A 13538-nucleotide genomic window follows, 5' to 3' on the forward strand; every position below is an offset into this window, starting at 1 on the left:
GGGTGAACCTGGACTGAGTGGAGCAGCGTGGATCTCGCATCAAAGAGGACAGGCAACGGCGACGGCTGACCACCGGATCTAGCACTGCTACATGCCATCCAGCGCTGCAACAACAGTAATCACCCTATAGAATATCTAAAAATGACCTATCTATATGCCAAATTAGAAAGAGTAGTCCACAGTAAAATCGCATGGACAAACAAAGGGTCAACACAGGCACAAAGAGTCAGGACACACACACACACACACATAGAGAGAGAGAGAGAGAGAGAGAGAGAGAGGCCGAGGATCACCACATGAACAAATATTGAATTCTGTAGGCAAACACAAAGACACCGGATTCTTTAAACAACCTCTCTCTCTCTCTCTCTGCATGTATAAGTTCATCCTAGTTCATAACTGTTATGTTAACCAGGTAAGCTGTAAGTAATGTCGTTGCTTTGGTCCAATTGCATAAACATGTGATGATCAACTTCAGAGAAGTTAAAAGGGAAGTGGGAAAACCTCAGCACAACATATGCAACATAACATCTCAAGTAAACCTATAGAGGTGACATTGAGAAACTTAAAAAAAAGGAACACACTCATCAGGGGCTTGGAAGGGTTGATGTGAGGTCTTGACCTTGAGGGAAATTGTCCGTGTCCTAGAAGTACCTAAATGGATGAATAGAAAGAGTCACAATAAAGCAGAAGGCGACTAAAATGTCACAACAAAGCATGCTAAATTATTGTCCACCAGGTCTTTCACAGATTTTTATGTATTATATTTCCTTCCCATTAGTGTATAAGGTTGTGCACTAAGGTCACCAAGGTAAGAACATGCAGAAATTAAATCGAAGTTGGTCAGATACGCAAATAGCATCCTATATTAGTAAGCAAGAGGTGCATACTTCCATTTATCTGTAGATTTCAACATATGTTTATTTTTGTATAAAGAATAATAAATGTATATATATGTGCTAGTAAAAAACTATAAAATCATGTACTACATCAGTAAAATCGATACGATCCAACATAGCACATGCTGTGATAATATGCACAGCCGGTCGACATAGAACCTAACTCGTGCTTACCATCATTTACATTAAAAAAGGACGGGGAAGCTACTACAACTTCCTGTACTGGTCATCTAATACAAATAAACAATGCAGGAAAAGCCTCTTTTACTTGGACCATACATAACAACAAGAGATGGGATGGTGACCGTGTAAAATAAATTACCGGCAGTAGAGATCAGCGACAATCGTGACTCGTCACCATAAAAGCCATAAGCCCTCCCACACTCATCATACGTAAATACACAAGAACATAAGAAAATATATTTTTTAGGAAAAAAGTTCAAAAATACACATTTTTTGCTTGTGATGATATACATGCAGCAGTTAATGTATTATCCATAAAACAAAGAATGTGTGCCTCATATTAATCATCCTTTCACACATAACTTAACATGCAGCAAAAAGATTTAATCTATAGTTCAAGATTAATGGACGCAAAATGAATGAGTCCTTTACAGTAAGGCAATTATTGATTATAATGGAGTGTGAATACATCATATATTTACTTGATGGAAATTGCAGTCAAGAAAAGCATAGAATGAGTCGAGTACCTTCTGGTTCGCCCAATTTGCTCGTGGTCATCAAAGGTGTTCTTGAGATCAAACAACCAAGTATGAACTCCCGAACTTCTGACCAAATAGCAGGGTGTACACCTTAAACCACAGAGAATAGAGAGCCGTCCATGTTAGAGATTATATGAGGAGAGGTAGGTAAAAAAGTAATGGTCTTAAAATAAAATGAGGGATGTCTCACATATCTTTACCCTTGTCAGAATCCAGTTTAGAACATAGGGAATATTTAGGGAGCCTTGTTGCAGAAATATAGCATGCCATTTTCAATCACCTAATGTTTTCGAAGCTGAAACTGAACCGATTGGCACTATTGATTTAGCACACTTCTCAGAGATTTGAATCCTTCCCATGGTGCCTCATTCCAACTGTACGCATACCCATGCCAAATTGATCACATTTGTAGGAGAGGGGGAAATGACCGGAGAACATTTGAGTAAGTCAGGAGCCTCAGGTTCAGATGCCAATGAGGACGAATTGAGCATGCCAACCACTATATTCATATAATAAGATGAACTCCGACGTCGCACCAAGCATCGAGTTGTGCATAATGCTTATTGAAACAAAAGAAATATACTTTGTGGGAAGCAACATTAATTAATTACATTTTGAAATATGTTGCTCTAACATCCAGGAGTGAATCCTAGATTGCTTAAGCTAAAATACACACAGTATTCTAGTTCAGTTCGACTGCTGGTTTTTACGGGAGTCTACTACTGTTGTTGTGTTCTACTGAATGAAAATAAACTCAAACTCCTGCTGTGTTTCCCAATCTATATATCAGATAATAAGGTTGCATATGAGGAACAAACACCTCCACTTATGGGCTCCAATTACTACAGAGAAAGGGAGTTAAGCCATCTGAAAAGTACTAACTAAATACAACGTATAACAAAGAAACTAAATACTACAGAGGAAGGGATCCGAAGGGTGGAGCAGAGGAGCTCGTGCTCTTCCAACTTCATTCTGGAAAGATAAATGGACTACTAAAGGCCCCTTTTATATCCAATGACCTACCATCTACTCTCACAGACTCGCACACTCAGGCCTAACGCTTTTGTTACAGACTGTAGGAGAGGGGAGAATGGGTAGTTCACACTCGACGTATCACGTATGATCAGGCGAACAACAACTCAACAAGCTCCATTCACTTGCATTATTCCTCAACTCCGTATGTCTCCAGCAGGGGTCCTCACAGAAGTTTATTAGTAAACATGTAAGCAAAATATTGTATGCAAGAAAAGTAACAGACATGAGCAGCAGAGTAATATCCATTCCAAACAATCACTTCCATTCTATTTTAGATTTGTTGGCAATGACCAAATATTCACAGAATTCCCTTAGAGAAATACTACAATATACTAATCTTAAAATAGCTTCTGCCAACTAAGTTCTAAACCTCATCTAGCAACATATTTGTGCATTGCAACTGAAAGTTCGTTTAGAAAATTAGATCCCTAGAAGAATCAACTCGTAGGTGTGCAAGACGTATCTCAGCTGACCTGTGCAAGTGCTTGCAGGCAACTGTTAGTGGAGCCAGCAGAACCTGGTGAACCATGAACGTGAAGCTCTTTGTCAGCCATTGCGACCTGAAAAAAATTCCTCATGATTTTCTTGCAATTCCTATAGACAATCCCTGGATCAATAAAGCTCACTCTGATTTGCTAAAAGAATAATTTACTTTATTCCTGTTTATATGTTTTGCTTACTCAGCCTAAATCAGTAGCTTTAAAATTTATTTGTAGTCTCAGTAAAATATACACGGACAATGAACTGCTATATACCACCTCTGAAACGTCTAAAACATGTTTCAAATCTGTCTCAGTTGTTCTTATTGAAGAACTGGCTACCAGCTGACTTATTTCAAGCACCTGCAGTTCGTAGAGAAAAACAAAAGATATCCTGCCTAATGGCAGAAGGACCAACCATCCACGTAGTGGTCAGGTGACCATAGTCAAACAATTCACGTACATATTCTAAAGGCCTGTGTGGTTTTCGTGCACCGGGATATAAGAACTTCAAAAGGATATATCTACATAACCAGTGCAATGGTCCAGCCAAAGGTACATGACAACAAAAGCTCGTTACACACACTACCTACGAAGCACCGGGTACACATCATACATACGAACAGGATATAACTAACTACAAGGCTAGCAGCAGCAGCTGTTCTTGAAACAGATCACAAGACCTAACTTGTGCATGCGTCTACACGCATCATGATCAGGGAGGGAACCAAGCCTACCAAATCGAAACACATCAGGGATTGAGAGAGAGAGAGAGAGGGAGAGAGAGAGAGAGAGAGAGAGAGAAGGAGAAGAAGAAGAAGAAGAAGAAGCATAGGGGACGAGGGAGGAGACCTTGATATGGTGCATCCATGGTGGCGGCGGTGTGGTCCGAGGTTATTGGTCGCGCCCAGCTCGACGGCGGCGCGGATCCAGAAGCCCCCATCGTGGCTGTGGCCGTGGCAGATCTGGCCACCACCTAGGGAGAGGCCGGCGGTAGGGGGAGGGAGAGGGCGCGGTGGTTGGGCGCCGGCCAGGAGGTGGAAGGAGGAGGAGGGCGCGGCGGCGGCGGCTGCACGGCGCGGCGGCTAGGGTTTCGTGGGAGGAGGCGGGAAGAGAGGAGACCAGGTGGGAGGTGGAGGGCAATGACCCGGTGCTCACTCTCCACACTATTGGGGACTTTTCCAACCACGTGAAGTGACGAAAATGCCTTCGGCGGGCTCTGGGGATTACATGCGGTGGCATCCTAGTTCTAATACTATTCATTGCAATAGTATTTCAATCTGATCCGACGGCTGAGGTGATTTCTGAGGAAGATCCAATGGCCCAAATCGCATCAAGCAGCCAGATCCAACGGCCAGGAATCCAAATCGCTGAGGACGCCCGGGAGTTACTAGATCTCTTATTTCTCGATGCATTGTAGTGGTATAGTCCTCTTAGTCCGGGCCTCATGGGAAACCCTGTTGACGTCAAAATCTTCCTTTTTTGCTTGCTTCATTTTATTTCCTTAGGTCATCTCCAACACCGACCCGTAAATTTCTTTGGTATATATCTGTTTTTGTGTCCAGGCATGGTCCACGAACATGATATGAGAGAGAACCATCCAACGCTGATTACAAAGTATCCGGCTGGGAGAAAAAAATGTAGATGAGGACCATACATATGATGGCTATTTAAGGTATGGTGTCTTGTTGGGAAGAGAGAGAGGAGAGGGGAGTCATGCATGTGAAGAGAAAGAAAAGAGATATAGACCACGGAGACGTCCGGACTGCTTCGCTGACTGGTCCTCATTGGATTGCAATAGTGAACAAATGTGTACATATACCTAATTTTTGTGGGTCTCTTAGAGATGCCGTTATGCAACGTAACTCTCAAGTGAAGCGCATTTAACAAATCTTGAAAAGGAAGAAACTAAGTGTGGTAGAGTTGTCATATCAGCCGTAATTGCGGGGATATTGCTCGTGGCTATTCACCAAGATGGCAACGCCCGATCTAATGGACACATCTGCCATAAGCCTCGAGGCCTGACAAGTAACAACACATGACAAGTATTCATCAACCATTTCCACGCTATAACTTTTTACATAGGATGCCCCTAAATTCATGAGGCAGGATCAACACAACATATGAGAACAGTACCACGAGACATAACACAAAATTACCACGGAGACTAAAGATACTTTGACGGTTTGACCTGCAAGCAATCACTGGAGATGTTTAATATTTCATCTAAGAACCAACTATAGAGAGCCATAAACAAAGGTTTCATGGTTGCTTATTGCAACTTTCTGGCAGCCGCCGCCTCGCCCTGCCTTAGTCAGCAGTCCAGCTCTGCTCCACGATCTCGCGGACTTTGCGGTTGTACTCTCGCTTGTTCTCGCTGAACATTCTGGCAGCTTCCGAATTTGCTGGAGAGTTGGGGTTTGGATCACACAGCAAGGACTGTACAGGAAGTAGTGTTTAGTGAACCAAGTATCAGATATGGATGCATGATGCAGGCACTACATGCAGCATACAGTTATGGGGGTTGGCAGCACGTACATGTGAAACAACCCATCATCTATCATGAAATGGTTCTGCTAACATTTTTTTCATCAACGTTTGTTCTGAGCATGGCAGCACTGCTGATTGTTTATAAGCAGCGTACAACCACCATGTGGCTGTACAGCTCCAGTTTGTAAACAGTGGTATAATCTCAAATAAAACCCGACTAATTTAATTCACTGTCATGTGATTCTGCATAATTTAGGTCAAGATTCCCTTTCCGGTCAACAAGCTGCGAGAAGAAAAGTTTCCATACATCTTTAAATTTCTCTAAGATCGATTTACTTGACATGATTTAGAACATCTGACAAATACAACTTCCTGCGTAGGAGCAACCCACCAGGTGCAATCAAGTCCAAAATTCAAAAACAGAAATTTGACTGGAAACTGTAGCAATGCAACCAGATATTACATCTAACCACTCAATCTATCCCTAATAATAAAACACGGATTGACTCCGTGGGTTCACCGTCACAATACGCTTTTAGTTTGAATTTAAAATATATATACGCGAGGTGGTACTAATTCAAACGACTCGCTTGGACTCTTATGGGCCGAACAGCCCAAGCGCAGCTAAGGGAAAAAGTCTAGCAGGACTCTTCTTCACCTTCCAGTTTGTAAGAATTACGCCCGTGCTTCTCTTCATCTTATCCAGTACTCGAGCTCCCCTGCTGCCCAGGCTGCGACGGCGGCTTCCTGGAGCAGATGGACGCGCCGCTGCCGCGCAGGGCCGTCGTGCCCTCCGCCCCAACGGGGCAACGAGGTCTGACCCCGCCGGAGCCGGCGTGGCGCCTCGGGTGACCGCTCGGGGTCGCCGTGCAACCCGGTCTTCGTGGTCCGTCGCTCCGCCGCCCCTCCCTGCGATGAGGCCCCCAGCGCCACCAGCAGCTTCAAGCTCTTCTACGACAACGGTGCCGGATTCGGCCTCCGCCCGCTGCCCGAGAGCATGTCCGACTTCCTCATGGGGCCAGGATTTGAGCAGCTCGCCCAGATCGAGGCCGGTGGCTTCGGCGCCACCCGCCCCTACGACAACCCGCCGGCCTGCAAGGCCGCCGTCGAGTCCATGCCCACCATCGTCGTCGCCGCCTGCCCTGGCCACGTCGGCGCCGACTACCACTGCGCCTAGGCCAGGGAGATGCCCTGCAGCCACATGTACCACCAGGACTGCATCCTGCAATGGCTCACGCTGCGTAACTCGTGTCCTGTGTGCCGGCACGAGTTGCCCGCAGATGTGGCGCGGCCTGCTCCGGCGAGTGACCTCGGCGCCGCCGACGACCAGGGCAGCAACACCGGGCTGAGGCTGGCAGTGAGGAGGATACGACGGTCAGGTTGACGATTTGGCGGCTCCCAGATGGAGACTTTGCTGTTGGGAGGTTTGCTGGTGGCAGGAGGGCCGGCGAGAGGGAGTTCCCCTCCCAGTTGTCTACACTAGGCGATCGACATTTGGGATTCTAACTATTGATCTCCGTCGGGTTCATGACTCTCCTTGGTTTCTGTACCCTTCCTTCAGTCATACTTTTACTGTTTTGAGTTTTGAGCTTGTATTATTGCAGCTACCGATTAGTTGTAATCAGCGGTAGAGGAATAGCAAAACTAAACGGTGAAATGTTGGCGCTGAGCGATAAAATAGGCAAGACCAAACCACTGATAACCCACCATATGCTACCGCAGTTTCTTGGCATCACGGTGACAAATCACACGAGCGACCGCTGGAGCCAGACCAAGTGCCAGAGGTCGCGGAGGCGGAGATGGAGATGGCCAGTACCCAGCTTCTTCTGCGGCGACGGGTGATTGGCGTTCACCTCCTGTAAGGATTCTCCCTGGTTGTACCTATCGAGGAGTGAGTGGAGGAGCAGGATTAGGAGATGTCCATGGCGGCATAGCAGCTGATGTCTCCCCCGGTGGCTTCATAATCTCCGCCCAACTTGCCACAGGAACTAAATAGCTACTGAATACGCCAGACTACTGCTTGTGTGTTTGCAGTTTGCTAAGCATTCATCAAAATCATGGTTCGCATCCAACTTGTACATGTATGGATTTTTTGCCATATCCCACTTCAGCGCATCAATTAAGGTTTTTTTATTTGGACCGATATTTGTTTAGTTGACTTTAACAGAACCTTTACAACCAGCTGCATAGTATGGTATAAATCACTAAATTGTAATGCTTCAGTCTTCCTGTGTTCTAAAAATAAAATGCTTGGAACTTTAGGTTATCAACCAATGATTTTTATTTACTCATCTGTGTATTGTTTGATTCAGAGGCTAACAATAACTTTTGACCAATTATAGGGAGAACACTATCTTATCTTAGAAACTGATGTATTATTAACTTTAGAATAATCAATGTGATTGCCTTCACAATCTGCCATGTAATTCATGTTTTTCTGGCATATAAGAACATTCTTCAAAAATTCCGCCACTTATTGTCTATCTATCTGCCAATGATTGAATGATGAAACAAGAAATATTTGTGTCGCGGATAAAAAATAGTGCAAAAATAGATTATTGGCAAATAAGATAAAGACATATGATAGCGCATGTAGGACAAAAGAGCAAGATAGCAGAGAGTTAAGATGAGATGAGCCCTAAAGTTTATGGTTTTCGTATAATAGTTGGCCGAAGAACCACACTTTACGCATGTCGTGAATATTCGTTCCTTTCAAGCCGCACCCAGGAGGGCATCAACGGTCATTGGTTGCCTCGCGCCAAGCACATAGCTTTGGTATTGGCCGAGGTTGGACACATCATGATCGGACGAACCTAGCACTCCCGGCAATGTGGGTGAGAAGGAGCATAAGTGGTGACACGGTTGGGACGCCGTGTTGAGTGTGTGGACCTGTTTGTGTGGAGGCAGTGTTATGGGGGAGTCTTCTTTTTGGTAGGGGCATACAATATTTTTTTCTCCCGTTGCAACGCACGGGCATGTTTGCTAGTACATAATCATATATGGCATACTATCGCGTGGCAAGCGCAGCAAGCAACACAAACCAATCAACATAAATGCCATGCTTTCCAAATATTAAAAATGGAGGTGTCAACGAAGACTCCTACCAGACAATTAATAAACAACACACGAGGGTCAGACTGGTAGCCCACCATGCAGGGTGCTAACATTGATACTAACCAGGGTTGGCTAGCACTCCACATGGTGGGCTAGCCAACCGAATGCAACAGACTTTCTTACCACAATAGAGGCCTCTCCACAATATTTGGCAAGTGACTGAACATGCCTACTAAAGTAGCACTATTCTCTTCAATGAGAATCACACATGAAGTTTGACTAGTCTGATCAAAATGGTACCTGAATAGAAGTCAATATGGCAGCAACGTCATATATAGGGCTCCACTGGTTCTGTAGAATATCCAAGCAGATGCTCCCATCTGCATAAACTGCAGAGATGTAGGAAAGATATTAATCCACTTCTCCAGAACATCAATTTAGAATAATGATAATTACTCAGTACGATATGAAAGGTATTCGAGTCACATAAAATAAGAGAGATGGATAGAGACAGTGAGAAAGAAGGTATCTTAGTCATATGGAATCAGAGAGATGGGTACAAAGGCAAAGTGAGAGAGATTACTATTTGGGTGAAACATCCTAGAGACAAAACGAACAGTTGGCGGCTTGTTGGGGTAATCTTCTGTAAACTGCAAGGTAAGCTTGAACGTGCCTAGATATGTGAGACAATAAACTGTCAGTAAATTTCAAGTGCCATCATATTATAATATAATAGCATTAATTCAACTGCAGCAACAGAAAGATGCAATGTAAACTACTCCTTAAGACTTTTTGGTTGTCCTATATAATGAAGCATTGCTGCGTGGCAATACGAATGGATGACCATGATAAGCACTAAAATTTTCACATGTGTTCATCATTTTTGCAATAGATGATTTAAGGCAGTTCAGAAACTACAAAACCAAAACATTAAACTCAGCATGCAAAATCAAGAAATGCCATATAACAACAATGCACGCATAGAGGATTTCTCATGATAGAAATAAGCAAAGCTTTAATAATTTCTGATGTTCATCCATACAAAATCAGAGTAAACTGATCAGATGTGCCACATGGCTCTTCACGAAGCTATTGACTATAGGAAGTATGGATTACTCTGTGACAACCAATGATTTGTCAAAGTGTTAACCACGCAAGACAGCAATGTCACATAATGGTACAAAAGGTAAATTAATATAGACAATTTGTACAGAGAACAACTTCCATAAGCATAACTAAACATGCACTAATATTGAAAGTGAATATTCAGTACAAACTCTTGACTAGAGGTAGAGGTCCGTATATCGGTAACCGAGTTAAATTTATCCAGCCAATCAAAGTTGGAAAGATATATCTTCAGACGATAGGGATCAGAACTGAAACTGATGTGTAAGGTATACGGTTGTGATTTTTATAGGTGGATAACTGATTACACCAGCGAAAAATGCCTAACTGCCAAGTAATCATCAAAACCTGATCACTGGTTCTATAAGACCATCAAGGACAAACTATCCGCCCTCAGACCCAGATAAATCTTAGTAGGTGAATTTTCCACCAATTTTGCTTCTTAACATTGGAAAACTAAACTAAATCCACATTTCTACATGTCTTTGTATCGAATACCCAGCCCAGCAAGCTCGTAGTTGTGTGCAGTGTTTAAAATATCGGCCAGTCAACTCGCCGACTAATCCCTGCTCGGTTGGGGTCCGTTTAACTAGCTGATTCCCCTCTAACCCCTTACTCACCAGATGACCAAGCAGTTACCAGTTAACGATTCCTGAACATTGGTTGTATGTATATAGTCCTAGTCCCAGTAACTCAATGTAATATAGATCCAATCAATATTGGTGACTCATCGTCCCATTAATAGGCTCTTGTTTTTTGGGGGCAAAGGCATAACAATTTGTGGGTATTTCCGCTAAAAAGAATATTTTGTGGGTACTTGTAGACTTGGTAAAATTATGCATTTTAAGTGATAAAGTGTGCTTTTTAACCAGTAAAAGTAAGATAAGGTCAAAAGTTTTATGGAAGGAAGTTTACTACAAAAGAAGTACAACTGAACTAATTGCCCAGCTCGCACGCGAAGGTACACAGTTCAGAACTACCAACAACTTCAACCATACCGTGATTGACTCATACAACAATGACAGCATACTGAGACTAGAAACTTAAAACTAAAATATAAGCTAAGTCTTGTATGCTCAGACAAAATCTACTACCCCTATAAAGCACGAATAGGGCTGATCCAAAGCATCTTGATTTACTAGATAACTGCCCGTTGCAATCACTGTATGCAATCACTGTGAGACATACAAAAAAAGTAGATTTTAGCTGCCAATTGAATCACCATTTTCTTAATAAATACTGCTCCCTCCAATCCATATTAATTATCGCTGCTTTAGTACAACTTTAGTACAAGACAATTAATTTGGATTGGAGGGAGTACTTTTAAAAAAACGAACACTTATTGACTTACCTAAGAAAACATGATTTCATTTGGTAAACCAGAAGACATGTGTGGTTTTCAGCAAAGACCAGTTGGAAAAGCTAGAGGTAGGAGCAAAAAAATTAAGACGGAGAGGGAGGAGGAGAGGACGGAGTGGGGTTGGATGAAGGTGGGAACGAAACGCTGATGGGTGAAATACAAGACCTTACGTCTTTTTTAAATACCCCGCCACAGTCGGTCTCGTTGATTAAATTTATGGTCAAACTTAGATATCGGGAAGCGCGGGCGCACTACACTGTGGAATGGAGGGAGTATATATAGTAGAGATAGAAGGGGAGCCTTGGCGCAGTGGTAAAGCTGCTGCCTTGTGACCATGAGGTCATGGGTTCAAGTCCTGGAAACAGCCTCTTACAGAAATGTAGGGAAAGGCTGCGTACTATAGACCCAAAGTGGTCGGACCCTTCCCTGGACCCTGCGCAAGCGGGAGCTACATGCACCAGGTTGCCCTTTTTCATGCATCATACTAAATATATTTTTTTGTCAATTTTGTTTAAATATGTCCATGCTAACTAGGATTAAAACAATGGCATTCATATGGTTACGTCCATTGCAGGTGCACATTTACACTAGCATAAAGAAGGGAAAGGAAGGGTCTGATTGGTTGGCTGCCAATGGGGCTGTGAACCAAACATGCCTGAAGAGGCTGGGCTCTCAACAAGATGAGATGCGTCATTTCCACCATTCCATATAAAGAATATAACTTCAATACCACTAGACTAAGCTTAAATTAGATATTTGCATAAATATGTCATAATGAGACAGTTTCTCCAAAATCATGCCTATTGCCATATTAGGATGCCACAAGCTAAAACATATGCACAATAAGCATGCATCATGCACCAACATGGTTGACCCCGTACATAGTTATTTTTGGTTATGTGCTCCTTCATGACTGTCATGTGCCAACGTGTATGGTGATGGAACGCTTTATATTACATTTCTTATCTGGCCACTCTGAACCTATGGAGTGGAACAATGTCCAGCTTGGAGGGATTTTGGTGGTGGTGATGGGGAGGGCCTAAAGTGGTCGGACCCTTCGCCGGACCCTGCGTACGCAGGAGCTACGTGCACCAGGCTGTCCTTTTTTATGGGAGGGCCTAGCTAAGATGCTTTATCACTAGGTCTGAGCCGTGGGCATGCAAATATCACTACCAGCTACTATGCATCTGCCGTGCATTTCCCTACAGTGCAAATAGATTGAATAATGCTCTCAAAAGCAGGTGACGTTCCTGGAACTGTCACACGAGCAACATTACTGGTTTAGTCTTTTAAAACAAAAATAGCAATTTGCTATTGTTCCAAACTAAACGGACAAAGCAATGTGGATAAATTAGTTCATCATGTATTGCTGTCACACCAGCAATATTATTGATTTAATTTACACACAAAAATAGCAGTTTGCTAATGTGTCAAACTATAAACTGAGAAGCAAAGTGGATAAATAGCATTAAGACGATGCATAACAGATATGAACTTTTTCTTTATCTAGTCCTCAGATAGAATACTCAACCTTATGAAGTATTAATAATATTTAAAAGAGAACAACAGCATCACGGCTTTCATGTTGCAGCTGAACTCCTTTCCTAAGCTAAATTGGGAACCTATTTCCAAATGCAAGTCCAAAGCTTGCTGCCAAAGGAATTTCCAAAGCTAAAAAATTTCTATACCAAAAGAACATTTTGTGCAACTCCAAATCAGCTCTGGCGTTCCAGCCCATAACTCACTAAAAATTACTTACTGCAGAATTCATACGAATCTCCTAATTTTGGTGCACCTGTGGAGTCTGCCGTTGTAACAGGTTCGACCATGCAGATTTTGTCTTTTCCGATTTAAGGAAACCCAAAACCAGCAGGGATTTCATAGCTTTAGCCTAAAATATACACTTCCAACAGACCTTCTGCTGCTTGTAAACGGCGACAGAAAAGCCCAACGAACAGTAAGGCCCAAATCATGCAACGGAATTTTCTGCGCAAAGCTTATAACAGACTAATGGATGCAAACAGGGTACAACTCAGCATGACTCCCAGGACAAACAAAAACCATCAGCAACATATAGGATAGCTGCAGTTCCGCCTTACCATTCACAATAAAACTACGCCCAAGGAACTAGCAACCACACGTAAAACAGTAAATCAGCTAGAGGTCAGAGGAGATCAAACCGACGAGCCTCACCTCCGTCCCATGGCGTATCATCCGGCCTGCAAAACCACACCACAGAAAAAGGATCCCTCGTCAGCACCACAAATCCTAACATGGAAATAACTGAAACTGAGGAGCTCGGCACGATCTAGAGGTCCCCAGACCAAACCCTGGGAACAACGGCGGCGACGGAGAGGCCGTCCCCCAAACGAGA

The 13538-nt window shown here is 43.2% G+C and overlaps 2 protein-coding genes and 1 long non-coding RNA gene across 4 annotated transcripts in view; 1 reads left to right on the forward strand and 2 right to left on the reverse strand.

The window, feature by feature from the left end:
• LOC123045031 (uncharacterized) overlaps window positions 1–4298 on the reverse strand; it is a 4922-nt gene extending 624 nt beyond the window's left edge. Inside the window, exons 1-4 of one of the 2 annotated variants that reach the window (XR_006420960.1) lie at window positions 3988–4298; window positions 3130–3216; window positions 1610–1995; window positions 9–654 (exon numbers count right to left, since the gene is read on the reverse strand). This is a non-coding gene — a long non-coding RNA (uncharacterized lncRNA). Of the gene's footprint in view, window positions 1–8; window positions 655–1609; window positions 3217–3987 lie in introns of both variants that reach the window. The other variant, XR_006420959.1, reaches the window with a different exon arrangement.
• Window positions 4299–5174: 876 nt separating this feature from the next.
• Window positions 5175–13538, reverse strand: part of LOC123045030 (ubiquitin-conjugating enzyme E2 2) — a gene marked incomplete at its 5' end in the record, with an annotated part of 8772 nt that continues 408 nt past the window's right edge. The window contains 4 exon segments of the mRNA XM_044467945.1: window positions 5175–5574; window positions 8980–9068; window positions 9263–9352; window positions 13358–13383. Of these exon segments, the coding sequence (XP_044323880.1) occupies window positions 5446–5574; window positions 8980–9068; window positions 9263–9352; window positions 13358–13383 (334 nt within the window). The 3' untranslated portion in view covers window positions 5175–5445.
• Window positions 6787–6970, forward strand: LOC123045029 (probable E3 ubiquitin-protein ligase RHC2A; the record flags this gene model as incomplete). Its single annotated transcript, XM_044467944.1, is given in 1 exon segment — window positions 6787–6970. A coding segment is annotated over 1 exon segment (159 nt), but the record flags the coding sequence as incomplete, so codon positions are not given.

This window comes from Triticum aestivum, chromosome 2B, assembly GCF_018294505.1.
Source record: "Triticum aestivum cultivar Chinese Spring chromosome 2B, IWGSC CS RefSeq v2.1, whole genome shotgun sequence".
Classification (NCBI taxonomy): domain Eukaryota; kingdom Viridiplantae; phylum Streptophyta; class Magnoliopsida; order Poales; family Poaceae; genus Triticum; species Triticum aestivum.